At 45.0% G+C, this 27,744-nt stretch overlaps 1 protein-coding gene across 3 annotated transcripts in view; it reads right to left on the reverse strand.

Moving 5' to 3' along the window:
• Window positions 1–27,744, reverse strand: part of LOC147121851 (ral guanine nucleotide dissociation stimulator-like 1) — a 164,627-nt gene that overhangs the window by 74,248 nt on the left and 62,635 nt on the right. For 2 of the 3 annotated variants that reach the window (XM_085982359.1, XM_085982358.1), the window contains exon 1: window positions 529–1,685. The exons of the other annotated variant lie outside the window; for it this stretch is intronic. In XM_085982359.1, coding sequence (XP_085838485.1) covers window positions 529–786 — 258 coding nt within the window. In that variant the 5' untranslated portion in view covers window positions 787–1,685. Of the gene's footprint in view, window positions 1–528; window positions 1,686–27,744 lie in introns of those variants that run through there. 3 annotated transcript variants of the gene reach the window in all.

A 27,744-nucleotide genomic window follows, 5' to 3' on the forward strand; every position in this document is an offset into this window, starting at 1 on the left:
ACTTGAAAGACAACACAACAGGAAGGTGTTCGACGCCCGGCGCAGCAATGAGCCCCTTTCAGAGATGATCAATTCAAACAAGTGGGGCTTCTAATTTCATAAGTGTTTGAATAAGCATGGATCACATGGCTAGCAGTTGTTCCCGCACCATTTAGTTTAAAAAAAAACGGTTATTACTTTAAAAGCGGTGAACTAGTAAAGATACAGTGCACCGATTAATACTATTGCTATGCCAAGACACACTTCACACACAGATTATACATTAGTGACTCCTCCCCACCCCTACTTATAGCAAGAGATGCAAAGCCAGGAATTTTTTCTCAGTGCATTAATCAAATCACGAAATAACCTCATTATAGAAGAGAGAGTTTTACTACTTTGGAATATATAATTGTGCAAAGAGAGAGAACGAGAGCCCAGTGACACCTATGTGTTGAGTGCACCCATCACCAGCTCCATACACATATACACACAGAGACTGTGAATCATGCCTTGCCATTTCTCCCTCTCTCTCACACAGACACATACCAATGAGTTGCTCTCCTCCGGAGACCAGGCTTGATAGCTCTGCAGGGCCACGTTCGGCTCGCCCAGAAGCTGAATGTTGCGCACGGTCGAGCGCTTGCGGTCGAACATGCCGTGACTGCCCGGCTCGGGGCTCCAGGTCGGGGGGGCTCGCAAGAGTTCCACAGGTGACGGGGAAATCATCGCAGAAAGCTTCCGAAAAGAGAACACAACACAAAAAAAACTTAGAGACAATCCACCAACTGAAAAAATCATCATCATCCAACATCAAAATATTTGAAACGATTGAAGGGGGGGCGGGGGGAGGTCGAGAGTCTGGTGGAGGGATCTTGTCCCGCTCGGTGTTGTTGCCTGGCAGCTGATTAGGAACAGATGCCGGCGAGTGCTGCCTCTCCTTCAGGCTTCAGCTCCTGCTGCCTGGTCCGCACTCCTGCCCAGGATCACTGCTCGCTCTCTCTCTCTCTCTCTCCACAAAAACTTTCACCCACCAGCGGTGATGTCATCCCCATTCAAATCAGCGCCTTCTGTCTTGCTCCTGGCAAAAAGAAACCCAGGCACAAAACCTGGGCTGGAGTCTTGCAAGAAGCGAAGTGGAATCCGATATGCTGAGGTAAAAACCAGGAGAGGAGATGGGGCGGGGGGGTCCATACATCCTTTATCCAGAATAATAAAGCAAATAGTGTCGTTTAATAATGATGATATTAATGGAGTCTTGGCCAGGGTGCAGAGGAGATTTACCAGAATTGTACCAGGGCTAATGGACTTCAGTTAGGTGGAGAGACTGGGGATAGTTCGCCTCAAAGCAGAGATTTAATAGAGGTGTTTTAAAATCATGACCAAGGAGATGGGTCAACACTTTCCACCGGCAGGTGGGCCAGTTACCGAGGAACACAGATTGTGAAGGGTTCGGATCGGGTGGATGCGGGGAGGATGTTCCCGATGATGGGTGAAACTAGAACTAGGGGGCATAGTCTTAGAATAAGGGGCTGCTCTTTCAAGACTGAGATGAGGAGGAACTACTTCACTCGGAGGGTGGTAGGTCCATGGAATATGCTGCCCCAAAAAGCTGTAGAAGCTACATTACATAAATTTAAAACAGAAATAGACAGTTTCCTAGAAGTAAAGGGAATTAAGGGTTACGTGGAGCGGGCAGGAATTTGGACATGAGACTAGATTCGGATCGGTCATGGCCCTGTGGGTAGCAGAGCGGGCCCAGGGGCCGTGTAGCCTGATCCTGCTCCTATTTCGTGTGTCTAATTCTGTTAGATTCAGGAGATGGTTCTATGATAGTGGATTGGCGGTTAGGATCAGATCAGCCATGATCTTATTGAATGGCGGAGCAGGCTCGAGGGGCCGATTGGCCTACTCCTGCTCCTATTTCTTATGTTCTTATGTTGCCGGGAGTAGAGAATCTTAGCTATGAAGAAAGACTGGATAGGCTGGGTTTGTTTTCCTTGGAACAGAGGAGGCGGAGGAGAGACCTTATTGAGGTGTATAAAATTATAAGGGCCATAGATAAAGTGGATAGAAAGGACCTATTTCCCTTAGCAGAGGGGTCAAAAACCAGGGGGTACAAATTTAAAATAATTGGGGGAAAGTTTAGAGGGGATTTGAGGGGAAATGACTTCACCCAGAGGGTTGTGGGGGTCTGGAACTCATTGCCTGAAAGGGTGGTAGAGGCAGGAACCCTAACCACATTTTAAAAGTATTTGGATTTACACTTGGGATGCGGTCACCTGCAGGGCTACGGACCAAGAGCTGGGAAGTGGGATTAGGCTGGATAGCTCTTTGTTGGCCGGCGCGGACATGATGGGCCGAAATGGCCTCCTTCCGTGCTGTAACTTTCTATGATTCTGTGATGAACCAAGACGTGATCTTGAACCACTTAATCACAAACTCATACATGAGTTTGATTCAGTGCAGATTTCAGTAACTGAAGTACCAGGTTCAAACAAGTCTGAGATAGAAACAGGATCAGAGTTTGGAATCAAAATACAACAGCCCGAAAATTGGTTCAACCCCAAAACCTTCTTTAAAAGATCAAGAAGGCTCTGCAAACTGGTTATTAAACTGGATTTGTAGTTCATTTAAATGAAAAAAAGCCAGGAGTTTTTGTTGTGGTACATATAATGCTGGGAAATGTGGGACCATAGTTTTGTTATATGAGAGGGGTATACATACATTTTTTTTTAAAGAGTAAAGCAGTGTAATGTATTATCACATGGTTTGTCACATGGGGGGGAGGGGGAGGAGAGCGGGGGGGGAGGGGGAGGAGAGCGGGGGGGAGGAGAGCGGGGGGGTGGAGGGAGGAGAGCGGGGGGGAGGGGGAGGAGAGCGGGGGAGGAGAGCGGGGGAGGAGAGCGGGGGGGAGGGGGAGGAGAGCGGGGGGGGAGGGGGAGGAGAGCGGGGGGGGAGGGGGAGGAGAGCGGGGGGGAGGGGGAGGAGAGCGGGGGGGGAGGGGAGGAGAGCGGGGGGGAGGGGGAGGAGAGCGGGGGGGGAGGGGGAGGAGAGCGGGGGGGAGGGGGAGGAGAGCGGGGGGGGAGGGGGAGGAGAGCGGGGGGGAGGGGGAGGAGAGCGGGGGGGGAGGGGGAGGAGAGCGGGGGGGGAGGGGGAGGAGAGCGGGGGGGGGGAGGAGAGCGGGGGGGAGGGGGAGGAGAGCGGGGGGGGAGGGGGAGGAGAGCGGGGGGGGGAGGGGGAGGAGAGCGGGGGGGGAGGGGGAGGAGAGCGGGGGGGAGGGGGAGGAGAGCGGGGGGGGAGGGGGAGGAGAGCGGGGGGGGAGGGGGAGGAGAGCGGGGGGGGAGGGGGAGGAGAGCGGGGGGGGTGGGGGAGGAGAGCGGGGGGGGGAGGGGGAGGAGAGCGGGGGGGGAGGGGGAGGAGAGCGGGGGGGAGGGGGAGGAGAGCGGGGGGGAGGGGGAGGAGAGCGGGGGGGGAGGGGGAGGAGAGCGGGGGGGGGGAGGGGGGAGGAGAGAGCGGGGGGGGGAGGGGGAGGAGAGCGGGGGGGGGAGGGGGAGGAGAGCGGGGGGGAGGGGGAGGAGAGCGGGGGGGAGGGGGAGGAGAGCGGGGGGGGAGGGGAGGAGAGCGGGGGGGGGTGGGGGAGGAGAGCGGGGGGGGGAGGGGGAGGAGAGCGGGGGGGGAGGGGGAGGAGAGCGGGGGGGGAGGGGGAGGAGAGCGGGGGGGAGGGGGAGGAGAGCGGGGGGGAGGGGGAGGAGAGCGGGGGCGAGGGGGAGGAGAGCGGGGGGGGAGGGGGAGGAGAGCGGGGGGGGGAGGGGGAGGAGAGCGGGGGGGAGGGGGAGGAGAGCGGGGGGGAGGGGGAGGAGAGCGGGGGGGTGGGGGGAGGAGAGCGGAGGGGGAGGGGGAGGAGAGCGGGGGGGAGAGGGAGGGGGAGGAGAGCGGGGGGGAGGGGGAGGAGAGCGGGGGGGAGGGGGAGGAGAGCGGGGGGGAGGGGGAGAGCGGGCGGGCGGGGGAGGGGGAGAGCGTGCGGGCGGGGAGGGGAAGAGCGAGCGGGCAGGCGAGGGGGGGCGAGGCGAGCGGGCGGGCGAGGGGGAGAGCGAGCGGGCGGGCGAGGGGGAGAGCGAGCGGGCGGGCGAGGGGGAGAGCGAGCGGGGGCGGGCGAGGGGGGAGAGCGAGCGGGCGGGCGAGGGGGAGAGCGAGCGGGGGGGACAGGGGAGAGAGAGAGAGAGAGAGAGAGAGAGAGAGAGAGAGAGACTGGGGGGAGGGGGAGAGACAGAGAGCTGGGGCGAGGAGGAGAGGGAGGAAGGAAGGAAGAGAAGGAGAGAGAGAGAGAGAGAGAGAGAGAGAGAGAGAGAAATAAGGAAATTAGGAACTAAAATCACCCCAGGTCACTAATGCAGCTCTTAGCAGAAAACATAAAATTCTTACAGGGCTTGACAGGGTAGATGCAGGGAGGATGTTTCCCCTGGCTGGGGAGTTTAGAACCAGGGGTCACTCTCAGAATAAGGGGTCGGCCATTTAGGACTGAGATGAGGAGAAATTTCTTCACTCAGAAGGTTGTGAACCTTTAGAATTCTCTATCCCAGTGGGCTGTGGAGGCTCAGTCAGTCATTGAGTATATTCAAGGCAGAAATCGATAGATTTTGGATGTTAAGGGAACCAAGGAATATGGGGATAGTGCAGGAAGGTGGAGTTGAGGTAGAAGATCAGCCATGATCTCATTGAATGGCGGAGCAGGCTCGAAGGGCCTACTCCAGCTCCTATCTCTTATGTTCTTCAGCAATGAAGAGACAGTAAAGGCACAGAAGAGGGGAAAAGTAAGGACCAAAAAAACAGGAGAATCCATAAATAGGGTGGGGATTTTAAAACAGAAAAACGCCCTAAACACAAGAAAAAATTTAGTAATGGCTAACTGAACTGTTGAGAATAAACTGCTGAAGTTTCCAGGGAGCGGGTCATAAGCACTTTCTACTAAAACCAATGATATCAGGTCACCGATAACCTCCCAGGAAACAACGTCCTTCTGCAGAGTACGTGCTGAGCAACTAAAGGTCAAGTAGAAAACAACAAAGCATGCAGTCAAGAGGGAACCTGGTGTCTGTACAGGGAGGTGCTTTACTTTGTTGCGATTTGCAGAGCAGTTTGCTAGATTTTGACCCAAAGCACGGTTTTTGTGGACTAAGCACTTTTATCTGCTACAGTCACAGCCCGTGTGTTAAATTTACTGTGAACCATGTGAAGTCAGCTTGCACTTCATGCAGTCCTTAAAGAAGATTTTAAAAACATTAAACTTAAGATTAAGGACCTTGGTTATTCTTGTGATAATCAAATGTTTAACACACAAAGCTTCCTTTGTACATTTTGCCTACGTATTAAAATTGTACAAAATAGCTACACAAAAATAAACTAAGCTTGTATTTCATAAACAGTCAGTTTTCACTCTATGGAACTAATGGTATTTTTTCTAGAATCTGATGGTGGCCTACAGCCTTTGTAAACACCTCGTATCCTTTTGACTGCAACAATACAGAAGAAGAATGTATCTGGATAGAACGAGTTGATCCCGAACCTCCCAGGTCAATACGCTTTACACAGTGAATCCCCTCTAAGTCACCTTCTTCGACGGTTCCTCTGGAGTGTCTGTGGGCGTTGTGCAGGCCTCTTCGATTCCAACAACTCTGAAATCGGACGATGAAACGCTGACCCAGTCCATGCTCTCGCTCGGAGGGTATTTGGGCTGGTCACAACTCTTTGTTGGAGTGTTGTTCGTGATGACTTCTGGCCCTAGCGGAAGCTAGATAAGAGGGAGAAGGGAACAGAGGGTTATGCCGATAGAGTTAGATGAGGAAGGATGGGAAGAGTCTTAAGTGGAGCATAAATGTCGGCATGGGCTGGATGGCCTGTTTCTGTCCTGTAAATTCTCTGTAAAATGGAGCACTTGCCACCTGCCCCTTAATACATCACCAGTACATTAAGTAATGGTGTCTTGCTGCATTGGCATGGCAGGCTCAGACAGACTAACTGAAGATACCAACAGGAGCAAGAGCAGAAAAGGCAAAGCGTTAATACGGACTAATCTCAATCTTTTAGCTGGCCAAGGCAACGAGGTGTCCAAAGGATTGCAGCTACTAAATCACAAGCAGGACTGCCCATCATGTCGAGTCCCATTCTCAAGGCAGAGCAGCAGTCTGCACGCCACATTGGAAAATTCCACATTTTCTTCCTTTAGGCAGGTTGAATTAAGCAGGTCAAATTAAGCCAAGAGACGAGTGTCCGGTCACGCATTTATTCAATGCATTATTCCGGCCTTTCAAGTAAATTGAAAGCTGTTGCCATAGTGATGCATCCTTAAAAATTGAAAAAGGATTGCATTTTATGTTTCACCCACCTACAAAATAAAAGTACATACCCAGATAGTAACCACATTAATAGATTTTATTGGGAGACAATTTTTTTTTTTTTTTCGATAAAATGTCATGCCAGTTAAAGATCAGCCCAAAAGGAGATAAGGAGTGTGTCCGGGGGAGGAGGGGGAAAAGGACAAGCAATCAGTTTTTCCAATTAGGGTACCACTAGTCTACCATGAAGGAAAGAGTCAAGTCTTAAGAAATACAGCTCCACATCCTGTTTTCTTCCTCCTCCTCCACCCCCCTTCCCATCCAACGCATTCAAAATTGGATGGTTCACATTTGACTACCAGCTGATAACATATATAAAACCTTTAGATCGTGTTAGTTCACCGGTTGGATGCCCAAGCCACAGTTTCTGCAGCTGTTACAGGGGGAAAGAGAGCAGCTTGCACACGACGAGGTCAACAACAACAATTTTAAAAACATCAAATAACGTCAAATGTCACGTAGCATAGTGCATCAGCAGTGTGGCTCAGTTGGTAGTCTCTGATTCAGAAGGCCATGGGTTTAAGCCCCACTCCAGAGATTGAGCACAAAATCTAGGTCAACACTTTGGCGTAGTACTGGGGGAGTGCTGCACCGCCAGAGGTGATGTCTTTCGCATGCGATGTTCACTGAGGCTCCCACCTTCTCTCAGGTGGACATAAAAGATCCCATGGTACTATTTTGAAGTAGAGCAGGGAATTGCTATCCAGTGTCCTGGCCAACACTTATCCCTCAACTATCACAAAATAATGATCTGGTCATTATTTTATTGCTGTTTGTAGGAGCTTGCTGTGTGCAAGCTGGCTGCCGCATTTCCTACATTACAACAGTGACGACACTTCAAAAAGTACTTCATTGGCTGTAAAATGCTTTGGGGCATCCCGAGGTCGTGAACGGCACTATATAAATGCAAGTTCTTTCTTTCTATCTGTACTGACTGCATCAGATGCACCAACTGGAAGAGAAAACAAAAGCTGGTTACCTAAGGCACTGGACAGTTAGTGCCTCTGCCTCCACCACAAAACAATGAGAATAACATGACACATCGGAGGAAATCGGAGAATTTTAATACGGCAAACACATTTGCATCACAAAATGTGCGTAATTTTTTTTCATACTGGTAGTATTCAGTCTCGAGACAAAGCTTCCATCATTTTTACCAAAGGCTAGATATGAAAACAGCACTACATTAAAGGTTTAAAGATGGAATGTTTCACACCAACTTAGTATGTGAGAGTTAAGAACCTTTGAATAATGTACATGCACTAGATCTGCTCGGAGATTTGTAAGGGTACAGCACCAAACTGTTGAACAGTTAACACCAATGAAAATAAAAGCATGAATGTGACTAGGCTTCAGGTGCACAACACCCATTGGGCGAAAAATTCAGTTGGTTGCACCTCCCGTTAGCACCTTAAGAGGGTGCTAACAGGACACAAACCAACTAGCGCCCAGGCCCTGCACTGCTCACGCCTCCCACAAAATTCAGCGGGAGGTTAGTGGTGGCGCTAACCGGTAGCACCCTGCAGCACTGCACTACTGGCGATGATGTCATTGGTGTGCACAGCGCCCCGCTCATGCCCTGGCCACGATCCTCGGGAGCGCCCCTTGACTTACCGCCAGACGCTATGTCTGACAGGGTGGGGGGGGGGAGATGTACCTGCAGCCGGGGAGGCGCAATTTAAAGGGGAGGTGCGGGGCGGCCATTTTTGTTGCTGGCCGCCTGCCAGCACTCCTGTCCCAGACCTCCTGAAATGCCCACCCCCCCCGCGGAGTGCTGGCTGCGCTCCAAGAGCCCCACACTTCTCGAGTGCCGGGCTCTTTTGCCTGCACTCCCGATCCCCGGAGGCCCAGCTGGGCCCCAGGTCGCGCTGCACAAGGCCCCTCCCCTTTAAAAAGGGGAGGAAGGCCTGCAATACCGCAGCGTGTGGCGCTGCAGCACATAATGCCGCAATATTGACTCACAGCGCCCCAAGAGGGATGCGGGGTGCCTCCAGTAGCGCCCCGCTTCCCTCTTGGGGCGCAACCACTCAATTTCTGGCGCGGGGATGCTAATTTTTCTGGGGCGCTACTTTTAGCGCCCCGGCGAAGTTAGCGCCCCAATTGAGGCGCTACTCAATTTTTAGCCAATTGTGTTTTTAGACGTAAAAAAAAATTCTGATCGAGCTTAATTTTTCCACTTCTACAGATTCTGTCCGGAAAAGTACATACAATATACATGAAGTACTGAACCATATCCGCTGCAGTGGGAGGAGGAGATCTGCATCATCTCGGCTTCCAGAAAAGGGCTCAACACTACCTGGTACTTGATGTTCCAGGTGAAGTTCACACGTTACATATGCAGATGGACGGACGGCAGTCATATGGGGCAAAAAATACTCAATTGGACAATTTTGATTAGGTAATACAAAGATATACCCACCTTGCAATTTTATATATTTATTTATTTGCTTAGCATTCATTCAAATTGATGGACATCAGCCAGGTAATGAAACATTTTTCTCTTGTATAACCTTCAGCATTAAGCACCCCAAGGTAAAGTAGAATCTGGGACACAGTAGAGGCCCGTCTATTCTGTCTCAGCAATGCACCCAAGCTCCAGCCTTATTCTACTAGTGGGAATTTTTGCTAGTTCCTACACTGGCCATTTTAATGGCTACTCCAAGATTCCTACATTTTTGCTCAACAGCCAGCAGAGGAGAATTTTAACCGATCAACCAGAATTGTATTCAAACACAGTTGACTGGATGAAGGGACCCCACTGCAGCATCCGTGTCCTTCGCACTTTGCTGTTTATACATGCTGTGCTTGCCAGTGTACAGCTTCTGAACAAATAGTTCCCATAACATACAGGAATGATCTAGATAAGAACATAAGAAATAGGAGCAGGAGTAGGCCAATCGGCCCCTCGAGCCTGCTCCGCCATTCAATAAGATCATGGCTGATCTGACCCTAACCGCCAATCTCTATCACAGAACTATCTCCTGAAACTAACAGAATTAGACACACGAAATAGGAGCAGGATCAGGCTACACGGCCCCTGGGCCCGCTCCGCTACCCACAGGGCCATGACCGATCCGAACCTAGACTCATGACCCGTAACCCTTAATTCCCTTTACTTCTAGGAAACTGTCTATTTCTGTTTTAAATTTATGTAATGATGTAGCTTCTACAGCTTTTTGGGGCAGCATATTCCATGGACCTACCACCCTCTGAGTGAAGTAGTTCCTCCTCATCTCAGTTTTGAAAGAGCAGCCCCTTATTCTAAGACTATGCACCCTAGTTCTAGTTTCACCCATCATCGGGAACATCCTCCCCGCATCCACCCGATCCAACCCCTTCACAATCTTATATGTTTCAATAAGATCGCCTCTCATTCTTCTGAACTCCAATGAGTAGAGTCCCAATCTACTCAACCTCTCCTCATATGTCCATCCCCTCATCCCCGGGATTAACCGAGTGAACCTTCTTTGTACTGACTCGAGAGCAAGTATGTCTTTTCTTAAGTATGGGCACCAAAACTGTATGCAGTATTCCAGGTGCGGTCTCACCAATACCTTGTACAACTGAAGCAATACCTCCCTATTTTTATATTCTATCCCCCTAGCAATGAAAGCCAACATTCCATTGGCCTTCTTAATCACTTGCTGCACCCGCATACTAACCTTTTGAGTTTCGTGCACCAGGACCCCCAGATCCCTTTGTACTTCAGTACTTTCCAGTTTCTTGCCATTAAGATAATAACTTGCTCTACGATTTTTCCTGCCAAAGTGCATAACCTCACACTTTCCAGTATTGTATTCCATCTGCCAAATCTCTGCCCACTTACTTAGCCTGTCTATGTCCTCTTGCAGGTTTTTTATGTCCTCCTCACTCACTACTTTCCCTCCCATCTTAGTATCATCTGCAAACTTTGATATGTTACACTCGGTCCCCTCCTCCAAATCGTTAATATAGATTGTAAAGAGTTGGGGACCCAGCACTGACCCCTGCGGAACACCACTAGTTACTGATTGCCAGTCTGAGAATGAACCATTTATCCCAACTCTCTGCCTTCTGTTAGATAGCCAATCCTCTATCCATGTCAGAATATTACCCCCAATCCCGTGATTTTTTTAATCTTAAGCAATAATCTTGTGTGGCACCTTGTCAAATGCCTTTTGGAAGTCTAAATACACTACGTCCACTGGTTCCCCTTTATCCACCCTATATGTTACTTCCTCAAAGAACTCCAGCAAATTTGTCAAACACGACTTCCCCTTCATAAAACCATGCTGACTTTGTCCTATTAAATTATTATCCAAATGTCCTGTTACTGTCTCCTTAATAATGGACTCCAAAATTTTACCTACCACAGATGTTAGGCTAACCGGTCTATAGTTTCCAGCCTTCTGTCTACTGCCCTTTTTAAATAAGGGTGTTACATTAGCAGTTTTCCAGTCTGCCGGGACCTTTGCCGAGTCCTCCAGCCCTACAACCCTCCAAGAAGTCTGCATTCCTCGAACTCTGTCCTCTTGCACATCTACCAGTCCCTTTGACCCACCATTGGCAGTTGTGCCTTCAGCTATCCAGGCCTGAAACACAAATTCCCTCCCTAATCCTCTTCTCTTTTAAGATCCTCCCATAAGACCTCTTTGACCAGGCTTTCAGTCACCATTCCCAATATCTCCATCTCTGGCTCAGTGTCAATTGATTTCTGAAGCACCTTGGGACATTTCCCTATGTTAAAGGCGTTATATAAAAATGAAAGTTGTAGGTGGTATTATTATAGCCATCATGGAAACCCTTCATTGTGTACACAGGTTTACATAATTTTTATTCTAATTTACAATTGATATTGTAGGCATAGTAGGCAGAAAGCCCAAGGAGACTTAAATGTATGACTCATTTTAACACCAACTGATTTTCTTCTGTAAGCAGTAGATAAGTGGGGTTAAAAAAGTGTATTTGAATATGGCACTCCAGCACACTGCCATTCAGATCACAAGATGAAAGATTACACCCTGACCACTAGAAGGACTCAAGGTTTCTGCTCACTGATGATCAAAAATTCTCCCAGTACAAACAATACACTGGGTGGATGTTTCTGGGCTTGTTTGCTTAAAGCATGGCCCAGACTTCCTAGTGTTAGCGTTCTCCACTCAGTGTTCTCAGTACAATGTGGAAAGGTAATGCGGTGCAGTATTGAATGCTCTTCAATCATAAGAATTTGTATTATCAGGGTAGTTATGATAAACTATTCCAGATCAGTGTATATCTGATCTTGACTTGTAACAGATTCCTGACACAGGAACATTTAAGTAGATACTCAATCTAAATAAACATTCCTGATTTCATTCCCTCTATTGCTACGTATTGAGAGTGTAACCAGTCCAACAAGTGTTGGTAATCAATCCGTAAATATTTTGCATTAAGTTTTTTTTTTTTTTAATTTTTTTATTAAAGTTTAGCGAATCAGATATGATCAATTGGTTGAGACCCAAACATTTCAAATGTAGAATCAAAGTTTATAGCACAGAAGGTGACATCCATTTGGCCCATCATGCTTGTGCTGGCTCTGTTGGAATGATCCAGCACTAATCGCAGTGCTTTGCTTTCCCTGTGTCTTCCGCTGCTTCAAATCTGTTAGGGAATATAATATATATATATATATATATATATATATATTTTAATAACATAGATTTTAATATGATTAAAATCTAATGATTTAAAGAAATCAGAATATGCTTAAGCTGACCACATGCCAAAGGATGGTGTGATGTATCAGATACAATCACAGCTGGTAACGTCACATCGGCTGACTTAAAAACTGAGAACAATGAAAATGCTGATTTAGCTTAAACTGTGAAAGTGCTGATCTTAGCTTAAAACTGAAAGTGATGATTCTGCTTAACTAGAGAACAAAGGAATGATTGATGTATCAGAGATCCAATCAGTGTGATGTAGTTGAACCAACCATAGCTCTGCATGCATGCTGCTGAGCCAATGGTAATAAAGGGGGTGGGTACATCTGCTGCTGTATAAAAACCAGCCATTTTGAATATGATGTTTGATGTAAGAAAAAGGAGACTTACCATCAAGTAACTTTAAAGTAAGCTTTAAGTAACTTATAAACACACTATATACACAAGAGAGGTCTTTACCATGCCTCTGGTAGAAGCCTCTTACAATACTGAACAGACCAGTATTTATACCAGGCCAACAGGAAGTGACATATGACAGGAAGTGAGGTATGTACACAGTTCATAGTTCACAGGAAGTGATGACATAACTTCCCAGAAGTTATCATTTTTATCACAATGTTAGTCGGATGAAGGAAGTCAAACAGTGTAAATCAAGTGATGCAATAAATCGACTATTTAAAACTTACCACCGGACTCGCAAACTTTAATTTTAGTGTGTTGACCTCTGATCAGTGTGGTCCACTGAAATTAATTACCCGATCTAACAAAAGCTTTATTTATTTTTCCCCTTAAAAGATGCAGTAATCACTACCTCTACTCCCTGTGACAAGACACACTATATTCCAACAACTCTGTGCAAAAAAGTTTTATCTAACCTCTCTTCAATCTCACTGCTGGATTTAAATGTGTGACCTCTCGTTGCCCATTCGCCACTGTAGTTATTTCTCTATCATAAAGTGAAAAAAAATCCTCAATTTATATTTTCCTGCTATTTCCTAGGTTTCAGTACAGTCCAATGACTGAACACCCAATTCAACCAATGATACTTCAATTATGGGATTTGAATCCAAACTAGAACCAAACAAGAGCTCAACAAGCCAAGGCCTGTTTTGAAGCAACTGATGCAGGAGCTTCCCGTATCCAGCCTATTGTAGTTGTTTTAGAACCAAGACAACTTTGTTCCCACCGCAATCACAAAGTAAATGCAAAAATCACGTTCGGGCCCTACCTCACACTAGGTGACAAATCAGTTTCCAGGAAAACAAAACTAGCAAAATTGAGACAACAGGCCACAAATAACAACGACGTTTTTAAAAATATGATTCACCTGGCTGTAAAACTGTACCTTGCAGACAGTGGTTAATCAACTTGGTAACTTCTGGGACCAGATTAGTGAATCACTGCTTCAATACAGATAAATCTACTTCAGGAAAATCACCTCGACAGCCTTCAGAAACATGTTGAGGAAAATGCCCATTTAAATGACTGACCACTGAAAATCAATTCAGCATTATTCCTTTCAATTCCTTCCTCCCCTCCTATCCCCCCCACCCCCTGTCTCTGCACCTGCTTAATATCTATTACATCTCCAGCTTTTTCCAGTTCTGATGAAGGGTCCCAGACCTGAAATGTTAACTCTGTTTCTCTCTCCACGGATGCTGCCTGGCCTGCTGAGTATTTCCAGCATATTCTGTTGTTATTTCAGATTTCCAGCATCCGCAGTATTTTGCTATTATACAGGTAGACTATCCTTTATCCGAAAACCTCGGGACCAGCCGTGTTTCGGTTTTCGGAAAATTTCGGATTTCGGAAGGTATTTTATAAGACTGGGAAATTTGTCGGGGGTGGGTCGGCGGGGGGTCGGGGTGTCGGCGGGAGTCAGGGTCGGCGGGGGGGGGGGTCGGCGGGAGTCGGGGTCCGCGGGGGGTCGTCGGCGGGGGTCGGGGTCGTGCGCACGACTTACGCTGACCCTCTGCTCAGCGTAAGTCGTGCGCCACTCTGGTCATGTCGTGCGCACGACTTACGCTGAACGAAAAAACCTTCGGTTTTTTAGAGGGTTTTGGTTTTCGGAAGTTCGGATAAAAGGTAGTCTACCTGTATCAGCATTATTCCTATTGTACTCTAGCAGTTTTTGCATGTCCCAGAAACAGTAAATTCTGCAGCATCTGTGACCCATTTTCTGCTTAAAAGTACATCGAACTGTGCCCTGGAAACCATTGCTCTTTTCTCACATTACACCCAGAACATGGTTTGTATTGTATTATCTTAGCTCCAAGTAAACTACCAGTAACTGCAGTCAGAAAACTTATGGTTGCAGTATTTAGATCCTTAGGGAGGGGTAGGAAAAACCATTTAGAAACCATTCTAAACCATGATTACAGGATGTTGATATGGATTCTGTGGCGATCAACATCAGACAGTGATTAAGCATTACGATAAAACAAAAAGAACTTAACATTTATATCGCGCCTTTCACCAGTGCATGAGGTCCCAAAGCGCTTTACAGCCAATTAAGTACTTTTGAAATGCTGTTGTAATGTAGGCAACGCAACAGCCAATTTGCACACAGCAAGCTCCCACAAACAGCAATAAGTTAATGACCAGATAATTTGAGTGATGTTGATTGAAGAGTAAATATTGACCAGAACACAAAATACTGCCATGGGATTTTTTATGTGCTCCTGAGGGGGCAGACGGGTCCCATTGGTTTAACGCTTCTTCCAAAAGACAGTGCAGCACTCCCTCAGTACTGCACGGAAATGTTATCCAATTCAGTTGTTCCCTGGAAGAATACATGTGCAATGCCTAAAAGCGTTGAGAGTTTGGACATTACTTTTGGGCGAATAAAATAATTTTGCTTCATTTTCAATTATTTTGAATTCCAAGACGACAGTGGATTGCTCTGGAAATGAAAAAAAATGCCCATTCTTGATGCGACACAATTTCAAGCCAAATTACAAGGCTTGAAATGGAAAATACACGGGAGTTAATTAAAAAAATTGAAATAATCTGACAGAGCAATTGCGTCCATTTTGACAGAAACAGCACTGAAAACTTCAATTAAATGGAGGAACAATTCCCGATTTCTACTTAATTCTGTTCATCAAATTTTAGAAAACTGAGAGGGAAGAAAACAAACTAACTTAAAAATCAATGTAATAGCAAATCAAATGACTTGAATGCTCAATGTAAAGGAGTATTGGGTTTAGAATGCCCATCTATTTTGCAGGCTGATCACATCTGCTAACTAAAAGATCAGTGGGTCTAAAATATAAAAACTTTGGCATCAATCACTGACAATATGTTTGACAACTGAAAAGATGCCAAGTACGGTTGCACAACACTCCCTTTCAAAATACCGATATTTGGGTGTTAGACGGAATGAGCCCAGCTCTGCAAAACTACTTGCACAATTTTTTTGTCACACTGTGTTCTAATTTAATCCTTAAAAATAACCTCACCTGCCAATAAATGCAATCCCAACAGAAGATCATGCTGTATTATAGGAGGGCCCAGGAGCATGAAGAGAAAAACACAAATGTTTGTAGTAATGCTTCAACACCAAGTGAAGCTTTCAGAGCTGCACTTCGAAGCCAAATTATAATAGCTTGGGCAAACTTTTTTTTTTATATAATCGGTTTGTTCAGGGGTGTGATATTTAACAAACTGAAGGCAGCATTGTTCTCATTCAACTGACACTTCAGCATGGGTTTGGTTGAGAAATTAAGCAGGACAATACGTTCAAATTTGCTTCAGGGTGAGAGACTGTGGAGCAGCTCTGACCTGATTTGTGTGAAAATATCAACAGGCAATTGCAACTGCATAATTGCTGTTATTGGCTTGGTGAAAAATTAGAAGATGCTTTTGCACTACAATAGCAGAGTCCTATTCATCAACAATTGGGTAATAATGGGAGATTACCCATTACCAATGATAACATTGAAAAAAAAAGATACAAATGGGGTGTAGAGCGAACAGCAACTGATTGCTAGCTCATTTACACACAAGGAATGGTGTCTACATTTCCAGAGTAAAATACGTTAATATACAAGTTAAAGCTTTAAATCCAACTGACCAAGTCTCAGACCACATGTGCAGGACCGCAAGCAGCTGGTTTAAGCCAAAGGGTGGGTGTCTTTTTGCATTGACACAATTCCTTTGCTAGATATTTCAAGCAATTTGTGTTTCCAATTCTATTCTGACTGCACTGGATATCGGGCACCTGGAACAGATTATTTCACTTGGAGAACAAATTCTGTAATCAGCACTGTTGGAATTGTTTGATGATTGGTAACATACCAGACAATGCTCCAGTTATGTGCAGATTGTACAACCAAAACAGAAAAGTAGTTCGGCAACTAGTTCTATCCATTGCTTACGTCCCACCCAAAACCAGAATCCAAACTCAAAATTGTGGATGTTTATTTTTCAAATCAAGCATTTCAAAGTCCTTGGTCTCAAGATGGACTTCCAAGTTAAGACAGTACCTATAACCTTACCATATTATTGTGCATAGGGCTACATTGCACAATGTTACAGCAACAAATAAACCATATTGATATATTGGCAGCATTAAAAAAAAAGGCTGCAGATGGATAAATTACATACTTTTTAAACGGAGGGGAAATAGCCACTTGCTTTACACTGGTTGGTTTTCCCTTCTTCAAACTGAGTCATTGAAGCGAGCTGCAGTATCTCACTAACACAACATAGGCTGGCTAACAGCACAGTTACAGGGAATTATTCAATCTCCTATCGACTTTGGTGGCACTATGGTAAACATTTCCACTCTTCATATAAACATGTTATTTCAACAGCAGTAAAGAATGCAAAATATTTGATACTCAATAAAACCTTCAGCACATACAAAACATAAGGAAAAGACAGTGAGGCCAATAGATTGACATTCTGTTCCATAAGTATTTACATCAACATCTACCAATGTCGTAAGATAGTCTATATATGCAAAGAAATCACATTTCACTCCTTTGATCATTTCCCATTTAAGACAACTTGCACAGCCTTCTGGAGCCCAACCATATGATCTACCACACAGTACAGCATCACTGAATCTTTAACTGCATTGGCAATGTTAAAAAAAAAACTGCAGTGGGTGGATAATTCATGAAGTCATATTTAACAAATAAATTAAAACAGCTTAACTACTCACTGCCAGGTGCTACTTTCAGACTAAAGGGCCCCTGGCACTCAAAAGGACCAATGCTTAAACTTTAAATGCGAGTTTACAGCAAGGAAACAAAAAAAAATATATATATATATATAAAAAACACAAAGCACAACTATGCAGATCCTGTCTGCTCTCTCCCAGTTTGGAGGTTAAGAGCCTGATGCTCGACTTATATTTTCCAGATGTTAGCTTCTTGGCAAGAAGAACTGCTCTCAACAAAAATAAAGTATCTGCATGAATTACCCATCATGGCTCCACAGGGAACAGTGTACTGTACTCAGCAATTCCTGTCCAGCTTCGCGGGCCAGGTCCAAGGGAAAACAACGGAGAACGTTGCTTCATCTCCATTCAGATGTTGAACCACGAGTCAGTCAAACAAAAGAATGGGACACAAGCCATCTTTCAGGGATTATCTATGATCAATGTGATGCTTATATTTACTCAAGGCTCCAACTGAAACAAGACACTATAGCATCAGCAAGAATTCCACACATCAAGCCCTTTCCCTGGTTTTAATTACTGCAGACCTTACTACATTACAACTTGGATATCTTTGCCAACCAACTACCTTTGAACCACGAAGGACATGTTTTCAGAAAAATAATTTGAGCTTTTTTGTTTGGTCAGTCAGTCTTCTGCTCCTACAAAAAAATGATATGAACTTTGCTCCTATATTAGCTTTCTATCCTACGTCCATTTTAGTCTTGTACAGCTGACACCAATGCTAAACGCACACTTGTTACTGGTCACCAAGTGAGATTCACCACACTGAGATGAGAACTGACAACACTCAGCTGGCACACAGCTGATGAATGTGAACTGGCAGCTGCCAAGGAACGTGCTCCAGCGTGTAAAACAGGTGTTGTAACGGTTCTACTATCAAGACATCTTCATTACAGCTCAATGAGCTTAGATTACATTTTTTTTACAATACTCTCCTGGGAAAATATAACATTTCAACACTGAGGAGGTGGAAAGTAGGCCAAGGTTTCTCAACCAACTTTCTTGGACTGCCACCTGTCCAAAATGTCTTCAAGTCCACGTTAATGTGAGGACCCATTCAAGACATCCCACATTTCAGAAAGCATAACCACAGTAGAGTGGAGCATCGAGGACCACTGATGCTGCCTTTCCAGCAAACGATTCAAAGCCAATCCCTAGGGTTTGGTTGAATTATCCACTCTGGTTACATTGAATTTGGCTGGTTCCTAAACTGCGTGAAGCAGGTAGCCAGCACCAACTGTAGTGTTTATACATGGGATTGACTCAAAAACAGCCGTTATAGTACAGTCACTATGAAAAATAAACATTACATTAGTATCAACATCTGAAGAGTAAGCAAAATAAAGATAAGTAAGCATAATCGCTTAAGTGCATAATCGGTTAAGTTCACTACCTGGTGAAGGCTGAACATACAGATCCTGAACAGCTTTTAAACAGGACACAAGTAGCTGTATTTAAAATGATAATTGTTTTATCTTCATTCTCCCTAGACCATGGGCCGTTTCCTAACTTGGAGTGTGCGCTTTCAAGCATCTGGCAGTTCTCCTCTGGAGCAAAGTGCAAGGAGATGCATGACCAGGAATTGGAATGACTCACCCAATGATTTCATCGTTTTGTCTGGGGAAAGTGTTGAACCACCATTTGTTTTCTCCACTGATGTGCAAGAAAGATTTGAAATTCAACATCTGGGGAACAGTCAGCTGTACTACCACATCATAGTGCGACTTGTCCATGCATGAACATGCTGTACTAACAGAATATGCCATTTTTGCCATGGATATTATCTCTATTTATATTTAAATATTCTATCTTCCTTTATTATGTTATATACTAGGCTGTACCAAAGTGGCCTGTAAATAATTTTCAAACAGTAACTCCTGCACTAATCTTCCTGAGAGTTTGGAAACCGCCTTGAAGTGCTATGGCAGTCTGAAAAATACAGTAAAGTCACATGCAGTTGCTCAAATTAAATTAATTTAACTAAACAGACTGACTTTGTTGAAAAGCGTCCGACAAATGCAAGGAGGAGGTTTGGCAAACAGATAATCAGCATAGAAATCCATCGACACGTGTCTCATGTACAACACCATTGCAAAACAACGAATTGTGTTTTTCCCCGACCAATTAAGACAGAACCTCTAACTCCCCTCTACAGATGCCAAAGCTGCTCTCAATTGTTCTGGAACTGTAATCCATGGAAATAAATCCCACCCATCCCAACTGGGTCACCTAAGAAATCCACATAAACGAGTCACTTTATTCCATACAAAAGTAAAATACTGCGGATGCTGGAAATCTGAAATAAAAACAGAAAAATGCTGGAAATACTCAGCAGGTCAGGCAGCACCTGTGGAGAAAGAGAGAGTTAACATTTCAGGTCGATGACCTTTCGTCTTTAAACAGAAAAATCTTTTTTTTCAATAATTTATACATTTAAAACATGTGAAATAAGATAAGTTTATTTTTAGCCCCTTTAAAACATGTAAAAATGTTTTTTTTTTTTTTTAAATGTTTTAAATATTTAATTAAATGCCATTTTGATTCATTTTAAATGTTTTTTTTTTAATTTGAAGTGTATGTGTATTTTTGGGGGTATTCCCATTCATACTTATGAGTGTTCCGTATGTATGGAATTCCCCATAAGCATGAATGGGGATCCCCTTTCTTTCATTGGTTGGACCGGCCTACGTGATCCCAGGGGCGCTTGCGAACTGCATTCTCCTCTGGGATACTTGGGCCTCTATACTGACATGGGCCTCTATGCAGGCCTACGCATAGAGGCCCAGGAATGCAAGTGTCCGAACCTCCGGGACCATTAGGTAAGTTCGTAGATTATTTTTGCTGGTCGGAAGCCTCCGACCACAAATTCAGGGCCTTTGTTTGCACAATGGTGGTCCTTCAGTAACCATGAGTATTTATAAATACAAAAACATCTGTACATTCATGTTACATAACCAGAAAGAAAACTGGTTTAAAAGGCACAGAACTGTTGAAGAACTCAATTACTGGAGCACAGACAGACATGTGTCCATACTGGTTCCCTTCAGTGTTCAGCTGGCCAGAATTACTGTAAATGTGGCTGCTCTTAATCAAATTAATTAAACACCAGGATTGAAAAATAAATGAAAAGTTTGTAGCACAGCATCAGACTCAGGTGTCAGGTTTGTCATCATGAAATATTTAGTGCTCCACAGTGCAAGCAGATGCCTCCTAACTAGGTGTTGGCTCACTGGTACACGTCTCAGGATCGTCTGTCCGCTCAAATCCATTTTCCTCAGACAGTCGAGTCTTGTCTGCTCTTAGAAACAGTTCTGATGGAGAACTGTGTGGAAGCAAGGAATACATCTTTGGGAGAAAGAAACAAATCAAAGCCGCTCTCATCACAATGGTTCATGCTGATCTTGCAACATAAATAGGGACGAGAAGCTTGCTGCTCCAAGCTTCTCCGTCATTCAACTGGGGACAGGGTGAACGGTGGCCAACAGGTGGTGAAAGTGGTACAGAAGAGTAAACAAGAGTTAAAACACATGCACAGCTGTACATATTTTCTGCTGAATAGACACCAACTTTGCTGAAAGGTGTTTTGACAAGTGCAAGGACCAGGTTTGCCAAACATTGATAGAATCTGCATAGAAATCCATCGTAACACCATTAAAAAGGGCATTACCACAGAATGACTACATCATATAACGGATACCTAGGGCTTTTTCTTTTAATTCATTAAAAAGGCTGATCGTGACAACTTCACACATGCAGGCAAAAAAGTTTTTTTTTTTTTTTTTTAAATATACACAACTGAGCAATATTTCTGAACTATTACATTCAATTACAGAAAAGGCAGTAATCTTACAAATTGCCAAGTAATTTGAAGAACTTTCTTTCACCGAAGCAGGCAAACTCAATTTTAATCAAACTAACTTATTGCAGATCCTGGGGCATTCAGCAAGATTGCATTCCTAATGGACACAAATAATATTGAGACAACAGGATATGGCCTCAAGCATCTTAAGTTACCATCACCCTGTTTACAGCAGTAAACAAACTGGGGAAAAAACCCACTCACCATTATAATTGCTTTCAGTCAGCAATCAATGCCACTCGTCAGATATGGACACCGATGCTCTTCTCCAGAGTCGTGTTGTAGGGGGTTTTTTCCTGCTCTCTTGCCCGTTCTGGCCCCCTGCCAGGCTTCGTGCAAGAATTACCCTTGAGTGGTTCGACCCACCCCCCCTACGGTTCTAGACCTTGGACTTAGATGCAGAGAACAGTAGTGCAGAGAAGAGGACTCAATAGACCAGGCTGAATAGCACGAAATGGATGCTTTTATTTTTGAACAGTTTGAAGCATTACAAAATACATGTCATAGGCACAGATTAAAGTAACTACAATCATGCACAAATTTATGAACTTGACTCTATGGAAATGGGGAACACACGGCACATCGTCAAAGGGGAAACACATTACGATTTCCCTTAACTCCCTCCCCTATACCTAAACTAAGTTTCGACCTGGGGAACTTGGGATCATGCTCACCACTCTCGAAATCGCGAAAAAGGGGTTCGCAGCCTTTTTGACACCGCTTCCCGTCGTCACGTGGATTGGAAGCTTCTGGCGCAGTCGATATTCTCTCCTCCCTCGAGGCGGTGGGGTAGACCCAGCCTCGATGAGCGCTCGTCAAGGTTGAGATCCACAATCGTGGATTTGGGTTCATGGAGTAGACCTAGATGCAGGTTATGCACATGGGAGAATCTTGTGGCATCGATCGCCGGTTCTCCAGAGGGTTTCTTCTCCGTCGGCCTGGGTCGTCGATGATCTCCCGACCCCAGTACCCGGGCCACCCTTGTCGTCTTCTCGTCGTGGCCGAGCCTTGTTTGGCTGAACACCGGCCACGTTGTCCTTTTTCCGAAACCGTCCGTCTTTAAAAAGACGAAAACGTTTTCATCGATCTGCCGAAGTGGAAGAGGCGCCGATCCGGGCACCGTCCGCCCTTCGTTCGTTCCTCGTAGAAGAAAGTTCTTGAAGAAATGGAAGCCTGAAGTCGCCCAACAAGAAGCCGTAGCAGTGAAGAAGTTCGAAGTTGTCCAAGTAACTTAGATGGACTTTCAATCCATAGTTATACTCTTTTGGGACAGTCTTATCTCCCGCCAAATCATAGTCCTGTCTTTGTATTAATTTTGGCGGGCAGAGATCTCTGCAGGGGCGCTTTGTCTTGTAACGGAGCCGGTGATAACTTGAACTGGCCTTCCTGGCCGATAATGTCTGTTAATGTCCTTTGCATTGTCACCGCGGCTCGGTTCGCATATTGATCGGTCCGGACATTTTCCTTGATGGCTGCTAAACGGTTTTTCCTTTGTACAATAAATGGGTATAAGTGTTTTTACATTGTCCGCCCATATCTTGATGGGCCCCATCCTGTACTTATAATCCATTGAATATGTATGCTGTTGCTCTGAGTTTCGGTTCCCAGATACTGGCTTTCGCGGGTTTACTGTCTTCAATCCACAAGCCTATCTAGCTTGCAGTAACAGAAATAAACTGGTTCAGAAACTGATCACGGGGCCTGGCGGCCATTTTGTATGCCCTTTTATCAAAGGTTTTTCTGTGCAAGCTTACTTTGGTCAATAAACAGTCTTATTTTATCCAGTTTTCTTGCGTGATTTTTGCTGAAAATTTTCGAATCTTACAGTGTCCAAGAAGGTGAAAAGAAGCTGAGCTTTTGTATAATGGTTGGACATATCAGCTTTTCCAGAAAAGGTGAAACTAAGTTTCTCTCAAAAGGACTCGTTCATTTAATTCAATGGCTGTTGAAAGGCGACAGTGCAGCTAGCTGAACACCAGAAAACAGTCATTTCACGAGGTAGGCAATCTACATTCAGATTCCACGGCTTGTAGGTTAGGAAGACACACATCACACTGACACACTGCAGTGCTCCTCCTTTAGCAGGGGCGGTAATGCGCCCAAGTCTCGAACAATGTTTAACAGCTCAAGCTAATAAACACAAGTCCCACAGCTGAACAGCTTTTGATGTTCTACACTGGAAAGCCTAAACAAACTGAAGACTTTGATTTTCTAGGACTGATTACTTCTATTTCCACTGTTGGATGCGTCAGATATAAACAATCACTCCTACATTAGCCACATTGTTTACTTAAGTTGGAAGTTAAACACAGCCCATAATTGTTTTTATACATTACTTTTCTTCGAGATTGCCAGTACAATCAAAAAGGTCTGGGTGCCAACTTTATCACATCTATATCAACAGAAGCACCAAGAACCTCCAACAAATTATTTACATACACTTCACTGTCTCCTTGCAAGTAATCCAGTAAATACTAGATAAAAAGGCACAAAAACAAACAAACAAAAATACACCGCAAGTTTTTTTTTTAAATGAGGCTTACTTGTTGGATCAGTTGGTAAGCTGTGTGGGACTGAGCCATTCAGATTTGGAAAGTCCCAGGTTTGATGCCAGCACGATGTCGAGTGAGCTGGTCTCAACTGGGCAGGAGTTTGAACATTACAACTTGCTTCAGAAACCCCAAAGTAAGATCTCTATTCCTGACTGCTATCGGGTGATTCCCGCAGGAAATGCATATGTGGGCACTGGATAATGATGGGATTATGTTTGGTTGTGATGGGAAGCCAGTCCCTCATGAGGGTTGGAGGTCACCGACTGCCAGTCCTCATTAAGCAAGGCATTAGCTCTGGGCCAGATTGCTTTAGTTACCAGATTCCCTACCTTGGGTGGGGTGAGGGAAAGAGGCAGGAAAGAAATGCTGACAAGTACGATTCTGCCAAACAGAGCAACCCCGATCCCAAGCTGATCATGAACCATCATCAAACTATCCTAACATGCCAACTGATGGGAAAAGGAAGGAGCTCAGAAATAAATGAAAATCTATCGCTGCTCAATTATCGGCAGCTCACCCACAAGCTGTACTCCATGTGAGGATATTTGGAGAAATATTTTCCATTCATGCTTCTTTTGAGCATACAACTACATACTTATTGGTAAAAAGCACTCAATGACTGACAAGATGACACAAATCCCAGGGGGCGATTTTCTCAGCCCGAGGCGGCGGGACTGCTGGGAAAATGGCAGGATTTGGGGGCAGGTGGCGCCGGGTCCCGTGTCCTTGGAGGCGGGAAGGGATTAAAGCCCATTAACTGCCTGTTAACAGGTAGTCAACAGGCAGAAAATAGGATTATCCCATTTTTGCCCTCAAGTGCGGGCTTCCCGACGGCTCCAAAACCCGCTAGGGCCACCGAGGCGAGTAGGGGGTCTGCGGGGTGCAAAAGTGTGGTGTGAAGGTAAGTGATGGGTGCAAGAGTATAGAGGTGAGTATCTGAGGTAAGTCCCAAGTGTTTTTAAAAGTGTACTTACCTTTGTTCCTTCCTGCAGGCTTCAGTCGGTTTCTATACGGAGAGTCTCGCACCTCTGTGTTGCAGATGAGAGATTGTTTATTGCATCTGAGAATGCAACAGACATCTCAATTCTGTAAAAGAAAGAAGGTTGATGAGGTCTTGTATGCATGACCTCATCAAACTGCAGAGATTGTCACTGTTTGACAGCTTCACAGAGCTGTCAAACGATGACAATTCATCTATCAAAAATTTGACAATGACACATCATACGTTGACGTGCTCTGCAACTGGCTTTCCCTTAATTGGCCTGCTAAGCCCGCTGGGCGGGCTCAACAAGGGCAATCAAGGGAAAATAGTGTGCGTTGGCCACAACTCGATGGAGGTGGGACTGAAACCCGACAAGCAGCAGTCCCACCTCCATTCACAAAATCGCCCCTAGATTCCAAGAATTTAAATTTCAGGATTTGCAAAACAGGCATTCTTTGAGATCTCAAAAGGGGGTCCTGTAGAGTGGGAATCTACAGGACTAGAAGAGGGAATAAGGATAATTAAACCAAGAAGCCAATTAACTCTTGGTCCCAAATCCACCAAGAATCCTGTGTACTCACTCAGTGGAACCATAACATGAACATAATGTGAGCAATATACACAGGCATGTTTATATTTATAGCTGATGGAGGAGAAAAAAAGTTGAAGGTTAAATTCCACTGTATTTGCAGCGCTGAAACAGGATTGTGCTTTCTTCAAGGCTGATAGAAACAGGGGAGGCCATTTAGCCCCTTGAGCCGGTTTCGCCATTCAATTATATCATGGCTGATCCATACCTCAACTCCATTTACCCGCCTTTGTTTGAAGAGCAAGTTCCAGATTTCCACCATCCTTTCTGTGAAAAAAGTGCTTCCTGATTTCACTCATGAAAGGCCTAGATCTAATTTTAAGATTATGTCCCCTTGTTCTGGATTCCCCCAGAAAAAAGTGTTTCCATACATCTACCCCAACAAATCCCTTAATCATTTTAAAGACCTTGATTAGATCACCCCTCACCCTTCTAAACTCAAGGGAATACAAACCAAGTTTATGCAAGCTGCCCTCAATTTAACCCTTTAAAGCCTGGTATAATTCACAGCTCCTAGTCTCTCACCATAAAAAATTATTCTGGTTGGTCTCTCTCAGATTCGACGTGGATGACCTCACATTCCGTATTACTTCATCCAAGTCATTAATATGTATGGTGAAAAGCTGTGTCCCCAGTACAGCCAATACAGATCCTTGAAGAACCCCATTAGTCACATCCCGCCAATTAGAACAAACCATTTTTGTCACAAGGTTACCTCCAATTCCATGTGCTCTCATTTTTACAAATAATCTTGTGCGGAATGGCTTTCCGGATGTCCATATCCATAGACACTTCCCTATCCACCATACTAGTGATCTCATGAAATAATTCAGCCAGATATGACCTGCCCTTCACAAAATCATGCTGACTCTCCGATCAATTGATACCTGTCCAAGTGCCCAGTCACTCTGTCTATGATAGATTCTAATAACTACCCCACAAAACTGATATTAAACTCACAGGACTGTAGTTACTTGATTTCTCTCTCCTTCCTTTCTTAAGTAATTTGCAATTTTACAATCCAAAAAGCATAATTCCTAAATCTAGTGCGCTTTGGAAAAGTATGACGAATGCATTGACAATTTCCTCACCTATTTCTTTCAATAACTGGGGTGGAGACTGTAGTTACCTGGGAGGTTATGAGTAACCTGATCCACCAGGTGATGCTGTGGCAATTGCTCTCCTGAGTTAAGTCTGATCTGTACTGGTGGTACTCTGTTTTTGCTGCCTCATGGCAGAAGCTTTTATGCGCAAGTGTTGATTAAACCATGTTAAGGAGTTAACCTGTGTCTGTCTCCATCTATGGCCACTTCAAGATACCACATATGGCGACGAGAATAAAGGACGGAAGAGTTTTGGAGTATTCGGAAGAGGTGCTCAGGTTGGTTAGCAAACTAGTCGGAAAAGCACGAGGCTAGGCCGCGGGAGTCGAAACTGAGTTTGATTTTTTGGCTGAAGTGACCGGACTCCAAGGATGGCAGGAACGGTAGGCTCCGTGACACCTTTTGACAGCAAGTCGCAGTCTTGGGAGGAGTATTGTGAAATACTGGGCCATTTCTTTATGGCAAACGAGGTGGACAGTGCTGAAAAGAAAAGGGCCATTTTACTGAGTTGTGTGGGAGCACAAACCTATACACGGATGAGGAATCTGCTGAGCCCGGAGCGGCCAGGAGAAAAATCTTTTGACGAGTTGGTGAGTCTACTAAAGAATCATTTCAATCCGAAACCTAGTGAAATAGTACAGAGATGGAAATTCAATTCGAGGATTAGGAGGCCGGAAGAAAGCGTTACTGAGTATGTGGAGGAGCTTCGGAAGCTCGCACAGGGCTGTAATTTTGGAAATGCGCTCAGTCGTGTTAAGGGACAGACTAGTATGCGGAGTTAACGACGACAGTATACAGCAAAGGTTGCTGGTTGCTGTCAGAAGAAGGATTAACGTTTGAGACGGCACTTAAAAAAGCACAAGCCATGGAGATGGCTAACAAGGACTTAAACAGTATGAGCACGGAGAAATGGAGTAAACCAGTGGGAGGAGCTGTTTTCAAGATGGAAGCTGGCGCAAAAAGTCCACCAGTCGGGGTTGGGGATTGCTACCGATGTGGCGGGACGAGCCATTATGCAAAGGACTGCAGGTTTGCAAAGACAAAGTGCCACAATTATGGAAAAATAGGGCACTTAAAGAAAGTCTGTAAAAGGGCAGTGAGTGAGAGAAGCAGTGCTAAAGGGGGGAGGGAGACGTACACAAAGCGGGCAAATTACATACAAGAGGAAGAGTCTAGTGAGTCGGTTTTCACTATATACAGTATAGACACTTCAAGGCCCAACGTACCCCCTCTCACTCAGTATTTGATAGTGAACGGAGGTCAAGTAAAGTTTGAGATTAACACCGGATGTAGTGTAACCATAATGTCGCAGACGGAGTACGCCAAGCTATGGGGGGAAGCAAAAGTACCAGAGCTAGGTACATGCCCCATTAGTCTCAAAACCTACACAGGACAGAAGGTGGACATTTTGGG

Source organism: Somniosus microcephalus, chromosome 3 (assembly GCF_052327205.1).
Source record: "Somniosus microcephalus isolate GS21.2 chromosome 3, FLI_Smic_1.0, whole genome shotgun sequence".
NCBI classification, from domain to species: Eukaryota; Metazoa; Chordata; class Chondrichthyes; order Squaliformes; family Somniosidae; genus Somniosus; species Somniosus microcephalus.